Source organism: Poecilia formosa, unplaced genomic scaffold, assembly GCF_000485575.1.
Source record: "Poecilia formosa unplaced genomic scaffold, Poecilia_formosa-5.1.2 Scaffold292, whole genome shotgun sequence".
Lineage (NCBI taxonomy): Eukaryota > Metazoa > Chordata > Actinopteri > Cyprinodontiformes > Poeciliidae > Poecilia > Poecilia formosa.
This window is the reverse complement of record NW_006800231.1, coordinates 421,869-447,518: the sequence shown is the minus strand read 5'-3', so window position 1 is coordinate 447,518 and position 25,650 is coordinate 421,869. Positions and strand designations below refer to the sequence as shown.

The 25,650-nt window shown below is 39.8% G+C and overlaps 1 protein-coding gene across 1 annotated transcript; it reads right to left on the bottom strand.

Moving 5' to 3' along the window:
* Window positions 1-1,378: 1,378 nt before the first annotated feature.
* Window positions 1,379-24,317, bottom strand: podxl (podocalyxin-like). The gene is made up of 8 exons (XM_007572018.2): window positions 23,825-24,317; window positions 8,556-9,107; window positions 6,935-7,128; window positions 6,821-6,841; window positions 5,216-5,336; window positions 5,073-5,134; window positions 4,871-4,990; window positions 1,379-3,971 (listed from the first exon to the last, which is right to left on the bottom strand). The coding sequence occupies exons 1-8, from the start codon at window positions 23,865-23,867 to the stop codon at window positions 3,777-3,779; spliced, it is 1,308 nt and encodes a 435-aa protein (XP_007572080.1). The 5' UTR covers window positions 23,868-24,317; the 3' UTR covers window positions 1,379-3,776.
* Between the last annotated feature and the right edge of the window lie 1,333 nt (window positions 24,318-25,650).

Below are 25,650 nucleotides of genomic sequence, written 5' to 3'. Positions count from 1 at the left end.
GATGACAGGAACTGTTTTCAGTCTCACCAGCTGAGTGGCTCCACTGCAGGAAGGTGAGGGCCACAGCTCGCTTAAAACCTGCAGCTGGGTGGGATTCTCCTGTTGGAACGCTGGGAAAACAGTCCTGGTGTTTTTAGGAAGAATTTGCCAAACGAAGTGATACGAGTTGTTATGATTGCAATCCTTTAGCACAGAGATAAAAACCACTGTCCCCCATCACACGTGTTATTGTGGAAGCTTCATATGTAGCATACGAATATTAGAGCTTTGCTCATGAAACTGATATTTGAAATCACTAAATGTTATCCAGCTATTCTCTTACCAAAGGACACCTTTAGCAAAACGCATTGAAAGCGTAGAAGACGGTATCAAATATCTCCAGCCACGAAGGCTCACTTCCTCTTCCTCTTCCTCTTGTTTCTCTTGGATTGAGTGAAAGTAGCTGGAGGATATTGCTAGTTGCTCTCTGGCAGGAGCATCACCTCTTTTAATAACCGCTAACAGACGTAGCTTTCAAAACTCTTAACATGGCAGACATTTTAAACCTTGGCAGAGAGGAGAGCGATGAATCTGGAATTTAATGTCTTTTAGTAGAGTGGTACATGTCAATAAATTCAGTTTTTCTTTTATTTTGGTAATTAAGTGTAGGAAGATACTTTTATTGGATTCATTAGACCCTGAGTGATGCATTTCTGCTAATTTTGATTATTTTTGCCTTAAATATGGATTTAAAGAGACATAATCATTAGAATAAAAAATACTTACCACTGTGTATCAATTTTCGGTGAAATCCAATTTTTTTCTTTTAGATGCACTTATACTGGATGATGATGAAAGGCGGTGGTGGCATGTGTGTTTTCCTCCCATGTTGCTTCTATACAGAATGGTTTCATGTGATAAATGAATACTTGAGGAAGCAATAAGGATTATTGAAGGTATTCTGATAATGTTTGAGACTCTCCACTTTACTGGAGCATTTCAGTTTTTTACCAGAAGAAGGTTTTGTTTAAGAAAGCTTCATTCTGAACACCTTAATTTACCAAACAATGCCAAATGCTTGTTTTCTTTTTTGGACATGTTGGGGAAATGGTCCCGCAACCTTTGCTGTGTCATAACTTATTACCATATATGGTCGTTGCCCGTCTCCAGAGCCCGCTGTGGGTCTGAGGAAGTGTAAGGCCGGTACTCTCTGATCCACACACACCACTCTGTGCACACACAGAATGTGTAGAAAGCCTTGTAGTATTGCATTGTATGTAATGTATATAACAAATAAAGATTGTATTTTGTTCAAGTTTTCTCAGGTGCTGTTTCTGTTGGTTATGTTCCACCCCCTGGTGGCTCTGTCGGTGCATTACAGAGGAGCCTCACAAAGAAATAGGAAAAAAAAAAGGTTTTTTTTATTTTCAAATCTGAACAGATACAAGAAGACGATGGCAAGAGCCATCAACAATTTACAGTTTCCAGTGTGTCAGACCCCTGTTCGCCTTCAGCAACAAACAAACCATAAATACATTAAAGAATGCTAACATAGTCTGGTGAAAGTAGCACATCTATAACAAAAGTGAAATTTTACACACGAGACAAACAGCAGAATGGGGGCCTTGGACTGGAGAGCCCAAAGTGACTGATTTTCCTCTATATATGTAGCTAGAAGGTAAATATATATTAAGTTCTTGATTGGTTGAAAAAGATCAAAACTAGAAAAAAATAATTGGCTTCTTCTGTGTGATGGTCTCCAAATAAATGTGATTTGATTTCTTTAATATCAGCAACATCTTTTAAAAACAACATGAATCCTACAGCTATGTACAGGCTTTCTCATATTAGCTTTGAGTGAGAAAATGGATTCTTTTCTTCTCCAGTGGAGTGGGCAGCAGTAGATTTCTTAACTCTCTCAACATCTCCAGTTTGAATAAACCCAGAAGCAGGTCAGCCTTCCACTGGAAACTAAACACTTTTCTATCCACTTGGAACAATTTGTCTCAAAATTCTGATGGTAGTTCTATATTCTAAATTTGTTTTCAACATATGTTACACATTGACATTTCCAGAATTGCGCAATATCAGGAAAGAATTTAATTCCATTGTGGCTGAGAATTCCACTGATAGTAATGATTACAGTTATCCTGTATTTTCCATTACCAAATGCATCCCAACAGTTTGTGGTTATGAATTTGCATTCCATATATTGTGCAGCTCTATTTATATCCATGAGGGAGTTCTTCATGTGCTTTTCTGGACTATCAGAAATCATCTGGAGCAAAATTAATTCAATAAGATGGTACCAAGTGGTAGAGCAAAATAAGACACTGACGTCTATTCAGATGTCAGACGGCCAGTACCAGTAGAGCAAAGTTCTGGAGCGTTCCCTGCTCTGCCTCCTAACAGGATGTAACCCGGATCACATCTCAGAAATTTGTGAGGTACAAGGCCATGGATTTACTAGTTCTGACATTGGAACGTCATGAGATATAATTTTAGATGCAAAACAATTCTTTATTTTTTGAGTGTTGTTTCTTTTTCCATTTTGTTTCTGTAGCACATTCATGATCACACCACACAGATGATTAGATTCATGACTGAGTGGAGTTGAAAGCGGTTCTAGTGGTAGTTTTCAACTGCAGTATTAGATGAAGTTACGTTGCTACTTCATAAACCCAACAGCAGCTAAAGGTGGCAGGTGCAAAGTAATATTTTACATTTCAATGAAAGTTTTATGCTTGTTCTATTTAACCTTGATCCTATGTGAATAACAGTTCAGTGATGTTTTGTTTACTGTTTAATTCCTAAAGCACATGTTTCTGGGAGCTTGGTCTGTCAGTGCTGCAAAACGATCCCATCCAAAGCTCCAACTGAAACAAGATCTGATTGTCAGAGAGCTCGTGACTTTAAACCCTGTAACTTTCAAACGAATTATCAAATAATCTGACAAAACATATAATAAATGCAAGCAGACATTGCAAAAGTTGGCAGTCAAGCCTCTATTTGCAGAACACTTTGACAACTTCCACTCATGAACACCTACTGCATGAGAGCAGATATTTCATCAAATTTAATCAGTGTTCTGTCTTAATTGATTGAAAACATAATAAACGAGAAGCTAAAAAGCATAATATTCACATGTGACCTTGTCAGTAATCTGACTCCTACTGATCTGATTTGATCTGCCTGTACAGGCTGGGCTTCCCCAGGTGAGATGTTAGTGCTCAGCTGTGTCTGTTCAGCCGTCTTCTGGATCACCAGAATGCTTTAAAGTATCCTGACGTCGTCTAAGTTAAAACTCTGGACCAGCCGAGGAGATCAGAAACCCAGTTACCCAGCCGGACCGGGAACAGAACCATGTTTCTGGGCTTTTACGTCCCATTTCTTTTCATAAATTACAGGTCCAGTGAGTGATTGATAGTTTTGTGAGTGGGCAGTGGTGGTTTTTGACATGCAGACAGAGCGTGGCTCTTCACCCAGAGTGGCATGTGAGCATGAGCGGCACATGAGTGAGTTTTCCATAACATATTTCCATATTTCCAATTCTCTAAGCAGACATTCTATCTGGTTTTCAAAAGGCATGATTGTTTGTCAGACACTCACTGATATACTGACAGGGTGGCCTGGGGGAGCAGAATGTCAACCATAGTAGATTTTTGGAAAAATGTCATAGTCAGTGATTGATTTGGTGAAGTTTTTCAATTTAGCTCAGTATGTTGATTTTGCCACTGTTTCAAACACCAACGGTGCGCTGTGGGAGTGGGTGGAACCCGGGTCCAGCATCCTTGTCCTCACAGGTGGGTGTCCTCCTCATCGGGCGCGTCCTCCTTCATCAGGTTGTCGATGGGGACGATCCAGCTGTCGCTGAATTCCCCGTTCAGCGCCATCTTCTTCTCCTGCATCTCTGGCTGTACCTCCATCACCTCCAGCGTGGGGTTGTCATGGTAACCATTCTCCACCGTGTGCAGCTCTTCAGTCAGGTGCAGCTGCACAGAGGAGAACGAAGTCTTTGAGAATATTTGGGCTTTCGAGGTCGGTGTGCAACTGCCCAGACGGTTAGTCTTTATGTCTAAAATCTTCTGCTCCAGTTTCAACTTAAACCAGATCGTTCTCACATTAAGAGAACAGTTTCACAACAATCTGAAGAAATCTGGATAATACTTGTATATATTTCATCAGTTCAGTAAGACTGACGAATATTCCTTCACTAATTCAGAGCGATACTCTTCATTTCTTTTTAGAAAGTAAATCATTCAAGTTAACTGAATGTCTGACAAACATGTACCTGACTTATTGGTTACACAACAGTGTAATTTATCCATTCATCCATTTTCTAACATCCTTGTCCCTAGTGGGGTCAGGAGGGCTGCTGGTGCCTATCTCCAGCAAGCGTTTCGGGCGAGAGGAGGGGTCACCCTGGACAGGTCACCAGTCTGTCACAGCAGTGTAATTTAACATAGTGATAATTTCACATGGGCAGAGTTAAATCCATAATTATAAGTTAAAAGTTTTTTGTTTAATTACTTTAATTTTACAAAAACTTGTTTCTGATGGAAAATGAGACAAATGAGTGTCACCGAAAATATAAAGCAACGTAAAAAGAGTAATAGTTTAAAGAATTGTTTTCTGGTTTTCTACCTCAATAATCATTGGTTAATTCTATTTGCGTTACTTTTATTAAACTAATCTTGGTTCTAACCTTCTTCACAGATGATCTCAAGGATTTTAGGATAGAACAGAAACCTCCTTTATGGTTCCACTGCAGGGAAATTCAGGTGTGACATCAAAAATGTTAACACTGCGTCATTTGCAGCTAATGGAGGTGAATTGAATGTTTTTGTCTCTTTGTTTGATGTCAGTTGAACAGGCAACGTTTAGCGCCTACCTGGTTCTCGTTGTACGGCTTGCGGCGTTGGGACACGCAGACGCCCAGGATGATGATCATGATGAGCAGGGCGCCACATGAGGCCAGGATGGCTGTCAGGGTTTTGTTGTCTGTCGGTTCCTCCAAATTAACAAAACAGAGGTTAACTTCTGCTTCTGGCACACAAACCCTGGAAATACAACACCAACAAAATAATACGTACTTCGGCAAGTTTTTTTTCTTCTTTGAGTTTTGAAAGTTGCTCCTGTACCAGATTGATGTCGACTGCAAGATGAATTGTCAGGAGTTTAAATAAAAGGTGTTTAATGTGAGATGTGAGTAACTAACAGGTGGAGGCTGTTTTACCTTCAATCTTCAAACTGCCAATCTTACTCCCGTTGTTCTGCAGCGTAGCGATGCAGGTACTGTTACGCAGGCTGGACATGAAGCTCTTGCACAATTGCACCAGAGTTTTGTTTTTCGTTGACTGCAAGTGAAAATGCAATGTGTCGGTGAATGAGCTGAAAAGGAATGAGAGGCAGAGGCAGGACTCGGCGGTCAGAGGTGACGGCGGAGGTTAGGCCTTCCTGTGCTGTCATGTTCGGATTGTTTCTGTTAGTGAAGGTCCTGTGGTATGTTTGTCAGTCAAAGACAAGGCTGGGAATATAAATAAGATGTGGGAACAAAGGAAGCTGGAGACAGGCAGGAAAGGTTTCCACTGAGGTGTTTTTCCACCCTGCTGTTGGAAACCTTGATTCTTTTTATAGCAGACCTCACTGCCTCCTCCTCCAGAGCCAGGATCCTTAAATCCAGGCCTTCAGGGCCAGAGTCCTGCAGGGTTTAGATGTGGCTCTGCTTCAACACACCTGGGTCAAACAATCAGGTCATTTGCAGAACTGGGCTGCACTGCGGGGGTCATTCAGTCTTCTGATTGAGGCGTGTCGAGGACACCGGCCCTGGAGGCCTGGATTTGAGGAACCCCTCTTTTCTAAAACTGTCACCATCAGGCAGCTTTTCTCAAACCAAACTCTGAGGCCTTCAGCAGAGTGGTCTGACATATTGAAGCCAACGCTGCAAAACGTCTGATTTGGCTGCTAATGGTTCATTAGAATGGTTCTGATCAAAGCATATTTATGTGTTAGAATGTCCAAATCTATAAATTCAATGCAGAATTGAAGACTTGAATGTCTTCCCACTGATCAGATTTTGCTTCCGAAATTAATTTCAAGTAAATCCATTCTGACTTTCAGTAAGACTCTGACAGAGTGAGAGATGCTCTGAGCTAAAAGCTGTGCTGAAAGGCCGTGAAGAACAGAGTTATGATCATTACTGCTTCTGGTAGTCTGACATGCTTTTTATTAGCTGATGTTATATATGTCACTGTATGACTGGAAATGCTGATACTTCTGCACTGCTTCTCCTGAGAAATGAGATATTAGACCTTATTGAGGTTTGTATCTGGTTAAATAAATATTATTAATCATTATAGTACTTCTGCTCCACAGGGATTCTCTTCATATCTCCTGCATATTATATTATTAAGCATAGCAACAGTGATGTTCAAATACTAAAGATCTGAACCAGGATTTAAACAGGAGATAATACCATACAAAGAAACAAGCCTCTCAGTAGGAATGCCAGTGAATTTCTTTCCTTTGGGCAAAACTCTTATGATTTAATATGCAGGTAGCATATTAAAAATGGAAGTTTAAATAGAGAGTCTGGAAAAGAATGGCTACTCAGAACTGCTATGCTCAAATAAATATAGCATTGTTTTTTGTAGTTCTCTTGCATCAAGTCTTCAAAAAAAAAAAAAAAAAGGGAGACCTAAAAACGGAGTGGGAAGGGTGTGGGCTGACGGGACAATGGCTCAGGATTGTGTTCACTGCCTCTTTTGTTATTTGCAAGAATAGAAACAGTCATAATGGTTTGATTAAGACTTCATGATTCAAATCAAAACGTAAATCTTACCTCTGAATCGCTCAGAGAAAACTGCAAGAGAACAAAGACATATGTTAAGCAAATGGTTAATTTGTGTGTTTTGTCAAAACCGCAACTGATGGAAGGCAGCATTGTCCAACTTACCAGAAATGTCTCAGTGTTTGTCTCAGTCACCCCAGGCCGTGTCATGGCTGCAGGGGTCGGGCTTTGAGTGATGACAAGAGTGTCTTTTGCAGTCGGAGTGTGGCTGTGGGTGGAGCTCCTCTCTGGGACCTGGTTGGAGTTTGAAGGTGCAGTCGACGCCAACCCTGACTTTGTCACAGTCTGTGGAGTGGGACCTTCAATCAGAAAGGACAGATTGGTAAAGGTTGTATTCTTATGAACTGGAGGAAGAGATGAAATGGGATTCCTCACTAAGAAATGAAGATAAGGGACTGACCCTGAGAGGGGAGTCATGAGAGACAGAATAGAACAATCTAGATTTTTCAGGAACAAAATATCTAGTGATTTTAGTTATCTCTGGAAAAGAGATAACTTTTAAGTTATCTCGTGTGGTTTAAGTTTAGATAAGCTTGTTTTACTCATTAAACAAAAGATAATAATGACATGTAATCTGAGAAAAAGGTGAAGACACTAAATGCAATATATCCTTTGTCTGCATCGGCTTATCCTTGCAAAAGGGTTGCCTATCACCAGAGGTCTTGGGGTAAAGGGAAGGGTACACCCTCCAGTCCATCACAGAACAGCAAAGGGGGACACACACTCACATTGAGGGACAATTTAGAGAGACAGAGTAACCTAAAAGTCACGTTTCTGACGCTCAGTCCACAAATAGATAAGTTGATGTAGTTTATGAAGCAAACTACTGCTGTCTGAAAACGTTTAGACCCACTGAGACCAAAACTCTCAGCCTGTCCTTTGTGAATTTCCCGTTGCAGTGTCCGGGTTCTGCTTCAGCTAGAATTTATTTACAGATGAGACAAGTAACCCTCAAGTACCGTCTGATAAAAAGTAGAATTCAAGTTTATGTCACTGGTCAAATGAGACCAAAACTAAACATTCTGACTTAGATGGTAAACTTAGCTAACTCAAACTAAGTCGCACATCACCCTCAAAACACAATCTGCACCACATCATGAAACATGGTAGTAGTCACATCATGCTGTGGGGATCCCGTCCAGCAGGGACAGAGAAGCAATGGAAGTAAATAAAGAGCTGCAGAGACCCACAGCTTGGCTTTGAGATGACAGAGTAATTAATGGTTGACAACTCCACAAATCTAAATGGAAAAAAGTAAACTATGTGTGGTTGGAAATGAAAAATGCACATCACCCAGAATGAACCATCCTTATGACCATGGTGGTGGTCTTTGTCAGGTGTGGGAAGGTTGTTGAGGAGAATCCTAAACTGTGAGGTATCACTCCAGTGAACTCCTCTTCCTGCAATTCCAATCTGACACCAAACATCAATTTTTAAAGTCTCTTCCTGTTCTTCCTAATAAACATATTTGGCTTTACACATCAAAGATGAACTAATGTGGATGAAACTGCAATGACTAGCAACGTTTTTCATGAGTTAAAAGACTCATGAACACAAGATATACACCATTGTAGCCCACAGCTTCTCAACCTCAGTGTTTGGTTCCTCAACCAACAGACTAACTTCATGAGTTGTGGCTTTTGAGACATGATATCATGAAATGAGACATCAACCACTCAGTTGTTGCATATGTTGTGTTTCAATTGTGAGCAAAAAGCTGCTTCACCTGCTTTGCTGCCCTCGTTGCTGCTGGCAGTCGTCAATGTTGCTTGGCTCCTCTGAGACGTTGGCCCCACCGGTGGACCAGCTGTGTTGGTTGTCTTCTCCACAGCATTTTCACTTGGTTTTAAGGTCGATGCCACAGTACCTCTGTTGGACACAGTAGCTGTAGTCAACACTGAATTGCTGTTGCTGTCAGGACTCCCTATAGCTTGGTTTGTTGTCGAGGTAGAGATGACAGTCGTAATGGAGGTGGTGACAGTGGTGGTTGGAGGATTGATGGCACCAGACGTGGTGGCAGGTGTGGTTAAGATCTGTGTATTGGTTTTTGACTGTGCTGTAGTAGTGTTTGCTGCTGCTACAGTGGGAAGGTTGTTAGTGACCGTTGTGGGTTGCTGCTGAATCGTTGCTGCTTCACTCGTTGGCTTTTTAGACTCATGACTGGATTTTGTTGAGCCTGGGGCAATGATTGAAGCAGATGTAACAGTAGAAGCACTTGTTGGTTTCCCTGTTTCATCTGGTTTTGTGGTGGAAACGCCGCTGCTCTCTGAACAGATGCCTGCAAGTAAAACAGATAAACTCATTACTAGCTGGGAACACCAGAGTGGGTAGCACATGAAAACAGCAATGAGTTTTATATCTGAGGGTGAGAATGTGGAATCAGTGGGACTCTACATCCTTCTGACTGGAAGGTTTGTGCATAAACTTTCTGACTGGAAGGTTTTGCATAAACTTTCTCTTTATGCCTGTTTAAGTCGTCATAATCTGTCAGTGAAAGATGTTTTTGTTAATTGTTAAAAGAAGCAACTCGGGCTGCGGTGGTGGGATGGGGCAACGCGTGGCCATGTAAGGAGGCCCTAAAGCAGCTGTCACAGGTTCGAGCCCCAACCTGGTGACCTTTGCCTGGTGACCTTTGCCTCACATCTTCTCCTTCCCTCATTAGCCACCTTCCTGTCTGACAACTTCTAAATAAAAAAGGAACTTTCTTGTTCTCACAGGATATAAAACTCATCTTGCTTAAATGAGATACTTTCTTATTTCGACAGGTTTTGCATCTTCTCGTTTGAATGTGATGTTCCTTCTGAATTGACTTCCTCACTCTGGCAGTTAAACACTTGAGCAGTCAGATAAACGTAAGATGTTTGAACAAAACAAGCAAACTTCAAGGTGATAAATGACGACATCCTCATCATGTGGAGCTAATATGATATGCCCAATAACATATTTGGTATATCAAATATGCCAAAATATTTGGCATATTTGACAAATTTTAGTCAGATAGGTACTAAAATGTGTGTCATTTTAGTCATTCTTGATGGAAAAAAATACCAAAAGGTCCTAGTTTCATTAAGAACCGTTTCATTTTAAGGCACCAGGTTCTCCTGTTGGGACATCTTTGAGCTCCAACCTCAGCTCACCATCGTCTTCTGTTTCTCTATTTAGAACAATCAGAGCAGGAAGCTGCAAACAATAAACTTGGAGGCGCCCCACCCACGACCACAACCTGTTTTTAGTGACCCATGAACAGCCCTCACCCAACGCTGCGGCCAGAAAACAATGGCCTTCCACCGTCTGAGCCCCTGAGCTTTCAACGTGTTCATCGTACAGTGGCTCGGTCACACTGGGACCTTTCCCACCCAAAAAAAGAAGTAAAAAATTAATAAATAAAAATAATTCAGTCATGCCAGGTTATTTATTTGCTTACTTAATCTTACTTTAAGAAGAAAGTCCTTTGAAATTAACTATTGTTAGTGGGAGAACTTTCCAAAAAGGATCACCACTGCCATGAACTGTGGTAATTATGATTAATGTTCACTGTCATAATCAAATAAAATACATTGAATTAAACTAAATCAAACCACTGCAGGTCTAAATTCTGAATTAGAAGCAACAATAAGAAGCTTCCACATTGCTTTGGTATTTAATCAGTAAATCACAGAAATATTTTCCAACGATATGAGGCTCATATCTATAAAGAAGAGGATGAATCATTGACCTTCCTGACCTCTGCTTATGAAACCAACTATGCAAAGTATTGCATTATCTCCTTTCTCCTCTGTTGCATCACAGCCTGCCTGGTGCAACAGCACTGTTTTCACAGATTTATTCTCTAGTGTAATTAACATAATGCAACAGAACTCTGTGATGGCGTGTCAATTTCTGACAAAAATTGGAAATATTGAGGTTAATCTAAAAAAAAAAAAATTCTAGAAAAAAAAAAATTCAGAGCTTCAAAAGTTGAACATTGTCAACGCAGAAATTTTCTAGAACATTCTAGAAATTTTCCAAAAAAAAATTCAAAATATTTTCTAGAACATTTCTGAGGTTTTTGGCTGAAAATTTTCTTTTTCTGTTTTTCTATCCACATTGGCCCTGATAAGCTGGTGTAGAATTCAGATTATTTGAATCTCTTCACGTTTTTCCTGATACGGACACAAACATCAGTGAGTTTTGTTAAGACGTTACTTGACACACTAACACAAAGTAGTGCATAAATGTAAAGTGGAAAATGAGAGGTTTTCAAATTGTTTTTCAAATGTGAAAATTTGAAAAGTGTGGCATGCATTTGTCAATCCTTCATTGAAGCCCCTTTATAGTAGTTAAAATAGTTCTGAGTCTACCAGCTTTGCACGTCTAGAGACTGAAATTTCTACACATTCTTCTTAAAATATCTCAAGTTCTCTGATTGAAAGGTGAGCGTTTGTGACGTTGTGTTCGGGTCCAATGGAGGCTGGAGGAGCAAAGACATCAGTTATCAGCTCCTCCAACACACTTACTGAGGGAAGGCGGGGGCAGAGGTCACCACTCAGAGAAACTCCTTTGATAAATCAAAGTGTGCTTTGTTATCTGATCTTATGCTTTAAATATTTGAGATTTGAGTATTTATGAGTCCAAGGAATCATTAGAATGCTTTATTTCTCTTCATAACTCCTGAGGATCTGAAATGTGTTTTTAAAGCTTCATCATATGGAAGCATCTTTGTTTTAAACCTGAAAATATGAAACCAGGCCAAGAATTCAACACAGTTCAGTTTATTTATGCAGAACCATTTCCTGAGAAAAATCATCTCAGGTTATTAAAGGAAGGAAACGCCTTCAGTTGCCAGGGACGATTCATGCTTCCCCACTCACTTTTACAGCAGTTTAAAAAAAAAAAAAAAAGCTGCCACCTTCTTTAATTCTAAATCAGCTTTCCCTGACCGCATTTCATCTGTTCAGGCCTGATTTCTGTCTGGAGAAGAAATCCTTTCAACAGAACCTGTCTAACAACACGAAGCAGACTAAAAGATTTCGAAAAGCAGAAGGTTATCCTCCAGCTTACAGAGAATCAATAAAAATAAGACCCAATGTTACTGACATGGATTTATCTGAAAATGATCACCATCCATTTGTAAGATTCCAGAGAACAACAGTGAGAGTCAGAAAACCTTTCTAAGAGTGGCAGGTCTACTAAAATGATGTTGGTGGCTCAGAAGAACCCAGAACAGCTTCTGGATCAGAAAAGGCTTCAGCTCATCTCAATGTCTGTGATTTGGTTAAGATTTGATATTCAGATGACAAAATACAAAATATGAAAATTATTAAAAATATTATTAAAAATATTCTCTTCAGATCTGTCCTGTTAAAGTTACACAGTTTCAAATTCTTCTAAAATACACGAAAAATTCGTCTCTCAGGTTGTTTTTCTGTGCGGTAACATGTGGTATGACCTCTGACCCCAGCTGTCGCTGATGCATCTGTTTTGTTGAGGGCGACAGCACCGACTGATTCTCCTCTTATCAATCCTGCTGTTTTTACCTCACCCACACATTCCTTATGATACAGCCCCAGGAAAACATACACACACGCACACACACACATACACACACACACACACACACACACGTATATACCACCTGTAATCTATCAAAGGCTCATCATGTTTTTCTTCTTCTCCCTGTGTGAGGATTATTTATGCTAACATTCTGACTCAACGCTCCTCTTATTTTTGATGCACTGATTGTAAAGCTGGCCGATGCCGATACTGTAAGGTTCTTGTGAATCTCTGAGTTTGACATTTTAACTTTTACAGTTTGTATTTCTCATAAAAAAAAACTCACTACTGAACAATTTGTTACTATTACGATTAAAGTATGATATGAAATTTTATTTCTGTTATTAACAGAAATTATTACTGAGCAGATGCATTGGCTGCATCTGCTGAGCATCGACTCGCTGCAACATGTTGATTATGTCATCATATTGTCATTTTCTTTCCACCATCACATAACAACCCAATAAAACATGCTGATGTTTATGGGTGTAATGGGACAAAATGTGAAAATGTTCCGTTTGCCGGCAAGAGCAGCAAATATCCAGAACAGTCGCTAAGTCCTCCTGTTGTATCAGATCCAACCACAGAAAGAAGTTTTATCAACTGAAACAAAGAACTCCATTATGCATAAATCTAAAATCAAACCTGTATCGATGTCGATCTATGAGTCGATGCTCAGCAGATGCAGCCAATGCATCTGCTCAGTAATAATCGTGTGCTGCTGCTGGGCCTGGTTCCTGCCAGCTGATTGGCTGTGGGAAGCGGCCTCTGTCCTTTTTCTGGCTCTTCTCTAGGCTCAGCTCTCTGGCAGGAAGCAGCTTGCTTGGTTTGGGATTTTGTTCAACTTCAAACTCTGATCAGCGTTAATGTCTCCGGATTCAGAGGAAACCACTGGATCAGAAGGCAGACAGACTGACGGACTTGTTACCCACTGGGCCTGCAGGGCGGGGATACTTTCACCAGATAATCGTCATAATAAGTCTGTTCTGTTATATCCATATTATATTATTAGTGTAATAATGTGAAGCCAGTAGATGGCACAAAATGATGTATGAATAAAACATATTTTATGCCAGTTTTATTGTGGACACAGTTAGTTTTGGATTTGTCTGCAGCACACAGAGTGTTTTAAAAGCACATTTTATTCAAACTGATGTTCTGCCATCTTTTAAATTACATGTTATGTTTTGGTGCCTATGATAGATGCAAAATATAACGATGTTCATTTTAGCGGTAAGGCAAAACCCCATTTTTATTTTTTTTCATTTTGAATATAATTGAACTTCAGAAAATGTTAATATTAAAAAAGATGTATTTATTTTAATAATCTAAATTGATATGGATCTCATATTGAAGTACTAAACATAATGATGCATTCCAAATGTTTGTTTCTGTTCATTTGATGATTGTCTTACAGGTAATGAAAACACATAATCATGTACCTCAGTTTCTCAGAGTATTAAAATATTGCATAAGGCTAATAAATAGAAGATTTTAAGTACAGAAATATGAGCCTGCCCAAATGTACATCTATGCGCTCTGTATCTGTGCTCTGAATATTTGCTCTCTGCTCCTTTTGAATGAGGAATGTTCTGGATGTTCTATGTGAGGAGGCCAAAACTTATGAATCTTCTGAAAACTCATGGATGTTTTCAGAAGATTTGGCTTTGTTTGGACAATTTTTTTCCTTCCACTCAACTTTCAGTTGATGTATTTGGGTGCAGCGCTCAGTGAACTGCTTCTTTAGCAGGGTGCTGATGTCACTGTGCAGGACTAGGAATAATATTTCTATATTAGAACATTTTTTTTGGCGGGCGTCTCATAATATTCTGATTTTATAAAGAAAAAAACATTAATGTCACATTTTCATTATCTGTAAGCCATAACAATCAAGATTAACAGAAATATGTGATTGTATGGGATGAATTTGGCTGACATTCTACAGCTGGATACATAACAGCATGTTTTATTTATACTCCAGGGAGTTCTGTCTTCATGTTCTATTGTTGTCTGATAATGACTGACAGTGCGGTCCCTGTTATGACCCACGTTACCCCTCAGCCTGGTTCATCTAGTGAGAAATGTTGTGAAGCTGCTAACTGTGGACAACAGGAAGAGTTTAAACTCAACGTGGAGCTGGAAGAACTTGAGAGGTTCTGATGTCTGGATCAGCTGAACGCCTTCAGTGTTTCTGAGAAAAACCAATCATCTGACTAAAAGAAGAAAAGTTCCACTCAAGGAATCTTTCATTCCACAATTTCTACACAGCTTCTGAGTATGTGGCCAGAGAGACTTTACAAAGAAGCAGCAAAAGCAAATGAGGTGGCTCAGCAGGACATGTTACTGTAAAATATCATCCCTGTCCCTGAATACTGAGCTGTTAGCATGTCATGACAGCTACTGGACTGTCATAGAGCTCAGTCTTCAGTCAGAGGCCTATTCAGAGTCACTGCGAGACCTGACTGCTACAGGAGATTCTTCCTGCCCACAGCATCACCACCTACAGAAAATCTTTGAAGTTGCTTGAATTACATGAGTTAAATATTTTCCTTTTGGGAGAAATTATAGTATTTTTGAATTGAGTTAAATTGAGCTGAACTGAATTGAACCAAATAAACTGAACTGTATTAAACTGAGTAAACTGAATTCAGTTGAAATAAATAAATTTGAATTCAATTGAATTGATTTTTACTAAACTGAACTCAACTGAGCTGTTTTTAGTTTAACTGGATTAAACTGAATTGAACTGAAGCTGCTTGAATCTTCCATGCTTGTGAAAGCCATGTTGTTAATCCTGCAAATATTATAAATGAAGAAGAAATCAGATCTCACTGCTCTGAGTGAACTGCAGCAGAAGGTCTGATTCCTCTGACTCTGCAGTCAGCGCTCTGCTGTTCTGCTTAGAAACAGGAAGTGGTTTGTTGTAGCTTTTCAGTTAAAACAGATTAATGTCTCATGTACTCATAAGTTGTTTTTTTTTTATGTTTGACAGCATCAGATTCTAAAAGCATCACTAACCCCTAGAACCCGACGGACCCACCGGTGGGTCCAGCTGCCGGGACCTCGGCTCGCTCTGTAAACAAAGGCTCCACGTGCCTTTAAATTTTTTTTTATTTTTTATTATCCGCTAAAAGAGGCTTTGATCTTTCAAAAACTATTCCGCATAAAGGTTTTGCCCAAAATGTTAAGTTTAAATTTATTTATACCCCCTGAGGGTATAAGAGGCTAACACCCTGTCAGTGATGTCAAAATCTTTCTCCTTCCCTGCACCTTAATGGCCCAAAATGAACCATTTATTTCCACAGTCGGTTCTTTTAACTGACGGCTCCAGTTAAACTCCTCTCCTCCATCTATCTGAAACCAATCCTGTTCACGGACACAATTCCTCACTTTACACAAATTAACCACAAACATCAATGTTTCATTGTGATTTTATATGATAAACCAAAGCAAAGAAGTGCAAAATTAGTTTTAGGCCTGGACTTTAACTAGGCCATGCTAACATATGAAGCTGCTTTGATCCAAAGTGTCATTTCACAGAGGATCTGGCTGCAGATTTGGGGTTCTTTGTCCTGCTGGAAGGTGAACCTCCAGCCCAGTTTCTGACCTGCCTCCCTTCACTGCTGGAGAAAAGAGATCCCAAAGCATGATGCTGCCACCACCGTGTTTCACCATACTCCAGACACAAACACATTCACTTTCATTCAACTATGGCTTTCCTCCCAGCATCAGGTTCTTCAGTCCTTATTTTCTGCTGACTCTTCTCTACTGATGCAGACTTTTCTTCTGACTGGCAATAAGAAAGTAAAATCATGTCTCCACACTTTTCAGATTTTTTTTAAAGGTTTTATTGGCTCTAGTGGCCTTTATCTGATAGTTAGTTGACAGGAAGGTGGGCAATGAGAGAAGGGAGGACATGTGGCAAGGGTCAGCAGGCCAGGAATCGAACCTGCGACAGCCGCGTCAAGGACTGAGGCCTCCATATGTGGGTTGTGCCCAACCCCTGCGCCACCACAGCACACCCCACACTTTTCAGATTTGATATTTTTTTTACTTTTTTTTGTAAAATGATTAGAGAGGCTCTGATCCAATATTAATATTTATATCGGTATTGAAAAAGATTCTAGCTGGGTTTTGTGACAATGTGTCTGATCCATGCGGGCTGTATCTCTATCAGATCTTTGTGAGCTGATACCAAATCTCAGATATCGGTATCTCTGTGTGTGTGTGGTTGCCGTGGGAGCAATGTGAAGGAGTGTAATCAGTGTTTTTGCAGGGAGCTGTAAATGTGTTCTGTGTTTTTCCAAACTATTCAACAAATGAACTGTGAAGGCTAGAAGTTAAATGAGCTGTCAGTCTTTATCTTCTCAGAGCTGCACAGCTCTGAATTACAGTCAGATGCTGAAAATCTGCAACATTTTCCAGCTGTCTCTGTGCCACTGCGGCCACTGCCTGCTGCTGTTTTAAGGTTCTCCTCAGTCTGTGCAATATACGACTGCAAAATTAGCAGCAAAGTGTAGTTGGGCACATCTCCCACACATGCATTAACCCAGAGCTAATGAAGCAGTCGTGTTGTTCTTAAAAGTTAACGCTGACAGAGCTGAGAGTGAGGGATGTGGGAGAGGTGAGGAATGAGGAGGAGGGTGTGGGTCCATGACGGTACCAGCCACAGCGCTGATAAACATCCACCTGGCTGAGGAGTTTGGCATGCCGGGTGGAGGGAGGGTCTGCAGGGTGAAGGTCCACAGCGCTGCAAAGAGATTTCCACATAGCAGCGGTTCCTCCCTACAGGACAGGCTGACTGGAGAGAACTCACAGAAAGCACAGAGTCAGGTTGGATGTTGGCTCATCTAATGGGCTCAGAGTCATTTGTTTACATTCCAGCTGATTGAAGTTTTAGAACAAGGAATAAATCCTCCAACAGAGAGTCAGACTTTGCCTGTTTTGGCTGATTTTAGCAGCTTAAAGGACACAGACTGAAGCGTTCCTCATGATCGCTCTTATATTAAACTTTCATAAGAAGCAAGGAGATGGAGGAAGGAGTTTGTCTTGTAACATTTGGGTTGCCGGTTCGAACCCCAGACTGTGTCTGTGGTTGTGTCTTTCACAACACCGCCTTGCTTTCTGGTGTTGGTCAGAGGGCCCGACAGGTGGCGCTGCTGTCAGTCTGCCTCAGAGCAGCTGTGGCTGGAAGCTTACCAACAGCCACAACTGAATGTTGTGAGAAGTGCTTTGGAGTCCTCTGGACTTGATAAAAATAAAGTACCAGGTTAAAACAGTTTGGGGGTTTTCCTCATAGATTAGTTTTATTTTGTTGATACTTTTTTTCCAGTTCAGTTCGATTTAATGAGTTCTTACAATGGGTTTGGCCAGTTTATTAGATATTACTAGTTAAATATTGCCATTTAGATTTTATTAGTCATAATAGTAGTTTGAGTTTTAGTTTTATTCATGCTTTGTGTTTACACTGAATACTGAACACAAGATACTATTTTCAAACAATCTTTTCAAGTTTTATCCCATCTTTTACTGTCATTTTGCAGACTAGCAATAGTACTGCCAGGAGAAGTGCTTTGGTGCCATAAACTGCTTGTGTGGAAAAAAAAATCAATTTCACATCAGTTTGATTACCTAACAAAGAGATTCATAAAAAGAAAAACAAAAGCTATAAGCCTCTAATTTCAGTTTTTCCCTATTCCCATTTTTATTTATTTCAGATAAAATCTTTTTCTCTATTTCAGTTCTCGTGGTTTCATTTGTGTTTGTTAACACTGACAGATACGGCTGCTTTTTCTACAGCTGTAGAAACTTGCAGTTGCAGCACCAAGCTGTTTGAGTCCAGTTATTTTTAATCAAGCATGAGAGCCAGTTTGTCGTAAGATAACTTGGTTTAGTGATGAGGAAAAACCAGCACCTGATCTTATTATTATGCCGCTGCTTCTGCAGATTGAAAGATGGATGAGCTCAGAATCATCTGCAGATGTTGAGTGACCGGCAGTGTCTGATATCAAAGGAGAGGCTCTGGGCCCACACTGTCGTCTCCAGCCTGAACGCCCTTCCTTTTCTGGAGTCAGGATGTTGATAAGGTTTGTTCTGCTCCCTTCTATTGTTTCCTCTGTCTCTCCCAGTTCAGCCATTAAACAGATGCCAGTCAGAGACCCTCAGACACCCCCCTCCCCCCACTCTTGCCCCTAACATCATGTGATCCTTACAGGCCGTGAAGCCCGGCTGCCTGTTATCGTATAGGAAGTGGATGAGTTGTGAAGCAGCTGATGCTAAAGAAAGAGTGTGTGGATGGGGTTAGGAAGTCCTGGAGGTGCTGATAAGTGATGACACTGCTCTGTTGTCAAACTCCTCACTACTTCCCATTTATTGATGCTATGACATCACCTTCTGTTCAGCAGTGCAGCTTGGGTCTTTAAGGAAGTCGCCTCTGCAATCCAAAGCTTCCCTTTGTCTTTCAGCTACATAACAAGCTGAAAACCAAGTCTGCTTTAAAACAGACTAGAAGTTAAAACTTACAGTCAAGGCTTAATTTTCACCTGTTTAATTTGGCTTCCTGTGTTCTCTTTTTCTGACTCCCACTTTTATGTAGCAATGAAAAGAAGAATGTTTTTGTTTTTTTGTTTTCCAAAGTAAAAACAAGAATTTATGGCCTCAGTTTGCCATCAGCTATGTTGAAAACACACCAAACACAAGTAAGAGGAAGCTCTGGTCAGATGAGACCAAAACGTAGCATTTTGACCAAATACAATGGACAATAAAGCAACTTAAAACTTCAGTCCTAGGGTGACAGAAGTTCACCCTAGGAATTGATTTTAAAAAACGACTCAGACCTACATTAAGAGAAATTCCTGTTGTATATTTAACTGTATATTTATACACTGACAAAAATGTACTGAATTACAGATTTATTTGCTAACTCTGCAAATAGCACCGAACACTGAAATACACCAACAGCTTCACAAGTTTGGTCCAACATGTAAAAACAACTTTCATCTGTTCAGTCAGAGCAGTCAGGAGTAGAACAGACAATGTAAAATAAATAATAATGAAAGTGACTAAAACAATAGACCTCATATGTAAAAAATAAACTTCAACAAACCTTCTTTCAAATGGTTCAGAAAGTGCAATTAGGAATTCTAAATATAATGCAAAATAAAAAAAAATAAAGCATGACATCACTCAGCTCTCAAAGCATAGAATTATACTGAATAGATCTGTCCATACTGATTGGGCACTTTGTCACTGATACCCGATGTAGATTTTTTTTTTCCAGTATTGTGACTGATACAGATATTGATATCGGATCGGTGCATCTCTAGTTTTCACTTTTTCAATTATTTAAAGGTAATGAATTCAAAGTATCACCCTAAATCAACTGGTAGAAGTCATGAAAAACCAACAATTAGTTTGCCTTCCAAAACGTTTTGTCAGACTGTTGGCTGTCTGACAAAAAGATAGCCAATATTTTTGTCTATCAAAAAGATAGACAAAAACATACAGAAATAAGAAAGTGTCCATTCAATAAGTTAGCCAGACAGTTTAAAGCTGTCAACTCGTTGAAGACTCAGCCGTTCAGGAGAGAGGAGGCACAGCAGTGACGTTAGAGAAGCGGAAGCTGCTCATTGTCTAAAAAGGAGTTTCCGTCTCACCGTTTCTGAGCTGAAGCAGAGAACGTTGAGGAAAATCTGGCTTAGTGCAGTGAAGTCTTCCAAAATGAGACAGAAGGTGTTTGTAACCAGTAATCCTTTCTACAGTAAAATATCTACGTGAATGTTTGTGTGGAACCCTGAACAGGATCGGTGTATTTAAAGAACTCAAGTTATTAGAATTTAAAATTAAATCTGCATTCTAAACAGTTTCTTTTCTTTCTCAGCATTCTGTTGGCTCTACTTGTCATTAATATGTTCTAAAAACTATGCATGCCATTGAGGTTGGTGATTTTGGCCAGCTTAGTGTCTATTGTTCTTGCAGTTTCCCAGATGGCTCCCCTGAGCTCACACTGTACAAAGCTACTTCATCACCGGCAGTTGTTTATATGCAGATGATACACAACTTTATATTTCAGTGTCACACACAGCTGCAGTGGCTAACTGTTGCTGGGTGTGTTGATGAAACTGGAGGTAGAAATCAGTCCCTTTGTGACCCTGCATGGATCATCAGATGTAGATGAAAGGATGTTTGGTGTAAATTCAGACCCCGATGAGCCTGTGAGGTCTGAAGTGGTCTTTGGGCTTAACTTAGGATAATACATAAACAGGTCTGTACCTATGCTGTATCATTGCAATGGCTAGACTGGTAAAGTACCCACTGAGCTAAGAGAGTGTAGCGCAAACCTAAAACCTATGTCAGCCAATCAGATTGCTTCAAAACAAGCACAGCTTCCAGTTAGGACATAAACGTGGCACCAGGAGGGTCATATGCGTGGACAGGTATATAGTTTGAACTATCTCTAAATAGCGTATTAGAGTAAGTAGTTTATAAAAACACAAGACAATGTTTATTTGGATTCATGATAAAGGAAGCATGTGGATATACTGATGCATTACTTGTTGCAGACTGTAGTGCGCAGGACCCTAAAGCTCCATTTTCCCATCTACACATGCAAACACAAATACAGAGTTTTCTTCATTGTTATTTCTTCTGCTTGTCTTTAGTCATACGAAACAGTCCAAAAGGCATAAAAATATATCTGGACCCAAACCTCATCTTTGCCAGAAAAAAGAGATGCAAAGTAAAAAAAAAAAGAAAAGAAAATGTATGCATACTTCAGTTATCAAGGCTGCAGTGAAACTTAAGCAGCAACAGGATAATGTATACCACACTCTCCTCCTTACATCACTGAACTGTCTCCCTGTTTGTAAAAGAGATATTTTAAAAATGTCACTGTTCTAAAAGTTACAAAATAGTTATGAGCCTAAATACATCTGAGAGTTACAGGAATTAACCAGCTGAAACCAGAAGTTTACATACACTGTTTAAGACACTTATGACTATTTTTCACACGATCTGACATGAAATCAGAACAAACTTTTCTCATCTTACGTCAGTGAGGATTAGAGGATTAGCAAAAAAAATTTATATTTTCTAAATGTCAGAATATTGAGAGAGACAATTTTCTGGTTTCAGTTGTAGTAGTTTCCTCTCCACCAAGCAGCTTGTTATCCTGACTGTTTTCATTTCAAACTTTCTGAGAAGGAGAGGTTACCTATTTAAGGGAACCGTTATCACCTCCATGTGATAACCATGTTAAGCAAACATTCACAGATGTGTGCTCTCATTGCCAGCTTCCCTCTCTCACAGGAAAGTGCTGACCACCTTCAGGCAGAATGTTGCTTCGGCTCCCTCCATGTTGGGAAAATAAAAGCCTCCTCTCTGAATTCAGCTGCAGCAGCAGAGACAGAGTGACAGGTGCATAATTAAAGAAAAGCTCTTCGTTCGCCTTTCAGGCGGGAGAGAGCGGGCGGTGTGGGGGGGTGTGCATCATTATTCAAGATCTTTGGTCTTGGCATGTGTGTGTCTGTGTGTTTTCAGAGGGAGGAGCCATGGTGGGATGATGTTGTCTGGATCCTACTTAACTATGTGGTCTGATCAAGGAGCAAAAAAAACAAACAAACAAAAAATCAGAACAAGATTAATTTTGTACTTAATTTTTAATTTTTTTCTGCAGAGTTAAAGCTTTGATTCCTCACTTTCCTGACATATGAGGATTCCAGACATTTCCCAACATTTCAGAAAGAGAATTTTTCTTTTTCTTTCTTTCTTTTTTTTTTTTTGCAGCCACAATCCTGAACGAATTATTGAAATTTTAAAGGATGAATAACACAAAGTAGTGTGTAATTGTGCAAACAAGGAAAGAAAATCTGTAAAATTTGACATGTATTTAACGCCTAAAATCCAGAGCAAAAAACTGACTTCAATGGTCAACTAGTTAGTAAATAATCCACCTGTGTGTCATTTAATCTCAGGATAAATCCAGATGTTGAACAAGCAGCATCACGAAGCTTAAAGCAGGACTAGCTTCTGAAACAACATCCCATATGGGCCCAATATGAACTCACACAGACATGGAGGTTCAGCTGAACTAAGCAAGGAGAGCATTAATGAGAAGCAACTGGTTAACTCTGGAGGAGCTGCAGAGATCCACAGCTCAGGTTTTTACAGTTTTCCACAAGCCATTAGCCACACAGACGATCCATCATGTTGTCCTAGAAAACGAACACTGCACATCACCATGAGCTCACAATGCGCATAGCAGTGGAAATAACACGGCGTTTCCTCATTGGAGACAGAGCTGCTGATGGTTCATGGGAAGGTGTTGGAGATAAATACACACCTATCCTGGAGGAAAACCTGCTGGAGGCTGCAGACTGAAGACTGGGACTGAGGCTCAGCCACCAGCAGGACAACAGCCCAACACTTACAGCCAGAGACAATAGAATCATTTAAATCACAGCATATTCATGAAGGTTCGGCCCTAAATCCAGTAGTTAATCCATGTGAATAGTTGAAAACTAGGAAAAATAGGATTTACTGTCTGTGTGATGCTGATAGAGACAAACCATTAGAGAGGGAGGCTGAACACAAATACACTCCACACTTCTGATTGTTATTTATTAAAAAAAGAATAATATGGTTTAATAAGGCAAGGCTCAAACACTAATAATTTAGTACTGAACTCTCCACACTGGAACTGGAAGATATTTTAAACATCCAACAACTCAACAACCAAAAACAATAAATAAATGAATTATGATGTATCTTGCTTCAAAAAATATGCATAATCAGAATGGAAATCACTGAGCGAGCTCATTTTAATTTATCATGAGATTAATTAATTAATTGATTAACTGATTAACTGCTTATTGTGACAGGTTAAGTTGTGGTTGTTATGTGACGAAAAGGGGAAAAGCTTAGAGGCTGTGAATAGTTTTGCAAAGTTTATATTTTAACAATAATGAATAAACCATCTGAAAAATTTATCAATACACTTTTTATGAAACAACTGAACCTCTATACTGCACCACAATTATCACAACTTGTTAGCATTGCTCTCACTTCTCCACCCACAGCCTCTCAGATGAACCCACCCAACAGCACACGTTCACATATTTTAACTTAATTCCTCCAAAATTTTTGACTTTCTGTAAAATTTTCTGAAATGTGACGGTAGGAATCCAAGTACGAATGTACAGAAAAAGTGTTTCTTGATTACATCAACTTGTACTTTATGTTGTGTTTTTGTCCAATTTTAACTGGAAATCTGTTCTGGACAACCTGAGAAATCAGAAAATTGGACTGGGGAAACCTTCAAAGCCTGTGCTGCAGCCAAACTCATCCGATGCACACCTGTAGCTGCCCAGCAGTGATGCACATCCTGCATGCTCCTTCACACCCTGACCCCTCTGAAGAATGGGTGCTGAAACGTGAGCCGTGTAGTTGGTGTGGTGGTGTACTCACTCAGTGAAAGCAGCAGCCAGGTGACGGTCAGCGTCGCCCTCATCCTGTCTCTGAGTTCGTTGTCCTCCAGACAGATCCGTCCTTCATGCAGCACAGCTCCTCTGGCCCTCACCTTGTTTTTTGGAGATGTTGCTCTGATTACAAATGCAACTGTCACGCCTATCTCCTTCAATTTGGATCTCAAGGGAAAATGATCTTGCTCAGTTTATTGTTATTTTTATTTTATTTTTTTTGTCTCTTTTGCTGCTGAACTGAAAGCAAAGAATGCTTTTGTTGCTCTCTGCACCGTCTTTGTCTCCTCTCTCTGTGCGGACTTGGGGATTTGGGGGAAGAGTATTTCTGTGGTCTCCTTGGCTGCCCCGTTGTTCTTCAGTCGCTCTCCCACAGAGGCTCCGTCCTGTATTGTGCTCCGGCCGGCCCCGCTCTCTTCCAAAGAGTTGAGCTGTTTGCAGAGCAGCAGCTCGGCCCTGCCTTCCTTATCATGAGAAAGCAGGGGCTGACCCAGAGCAGTCCAATCCCACCGCTCCTGGACTTTCTGCTGCTGCTGGGACACTTTGAATAACAAAGGAAACCAGGAGACAATGTGTTCCCCTTGGTTTGGATTCAGTTCTAAAATGGTCAGTTCCTCCAGGGCGTGGGGTCACATCAGCACTGATGTGGTCCGATCTGGAGAATATGGCAGCGGATTCGAGCCACCCAAGATAAAAAAAAAATCAAAATTAGGAGAGCATTTCTGCTAAAAAAAAAAAATATCAGAAATATTCTAGAAAAACAAGGAAAGATCCAAAGTTGAAAAGTTGCAAATTTGCTAGAAAAAACAAGACAATTTTGCAATTAATCTCAGAAAATTTTAAGAAAAAAATAAAAACAAAACATGGATATTTCAAGAGTCAAAAATGTTCAACTCCTCTGGAAGGCTTGAATGTATTAGCAAGTTTTCTTAGAGAAAAAGTGTAACTTCCTATCTCATAATTATGATTCAGAATCTGAATATAATCAATCAAAATTATTCTCATAATTTTAAGTTTAAAACCTGCTTTCATGACTTCCTGTTGGGATTTGAATTGGCAGAAATGGACTTCCATAGAATAGTTATGAAAAAGAAGAAAAAAAGCAAAACATTTTATATTATTTTACACTATACAATTATGCTACTTGTTTGTCTGTCACATAAAATTTCATAAAGTACAACTTGAGGTTGTAGTGTGACACAATGTGGAAAGGTTTAAGTTCTATAAAAGCTATAATGAGTTTCATTGGTCCATATTCACATATGAAATGCTTCATTTCCAAAGAAAACAGCAAAACTTTAGAAAAAGAAAGATATGGAAAAAACATTAACGGTCAAATTAAAATTAATGGGATCATCCTTTAATTTTGTCCTCTAACTGTCCCTTCCTGCATCGGCACCGGCCTGGAATATGACACAGTGACTCATCTTTAGTTGAGATACTTGACAGGAATTACTTGCTTTTGTTAATCCAGTCAGTTATGCAAAACCTAAAATTTTATCTTTCAATGATGTTAGAGGAAACTCTTCAAGTTAAGGACAAAAAGAAAATGTGTGAAGACTAAAATCTTTCTGAATGTATCTTTAAGAGACAGAGCAAGATGTGGTCCAGATCAAACATTAACGTGTTTTGAGCTAACAGTTCATGAAGCTTTAGAAAGACAAATACGGTTTCAGAGATCAGCAGGCAGAATGTCTGAAAGTGTTTCAATTTGGTCGGAAGTTAGAAGGTGTGTTTTGGAACACACCTTCCAAAACACAGTCTATCAGTGTGATCTAAACTGAGGACATTCACATGTTTTATCTGCAGATGGAT

What these genes read in the sequence shown, in the direction of transcription:
- podxl (XM_007572018.2), bottom strand. Translation starts at nt 23,867, where the DNA reads ATGAGGGCGACGCTGACCGTCACCTGGCTGCTGCTTTCACTGA. An exon ending in CTGGCTGCTGCTTTCACTGA is followed by an intron (nt 9,108 to 23,824) that starts GTGAGTACACCA and finishes TTTTACTTGCAG; the next exon opens with GCATCTGTTCAGAGAGCAGC. An exon ending in AAGAAAAAAAACTTGCCGAA is followed by an intron (nt 4,991 to 5,072) that starts GTACGTATTATT and finishes GTTAATTTGGAG; the next exon opens with GAACCGACAGACAACAAAAC.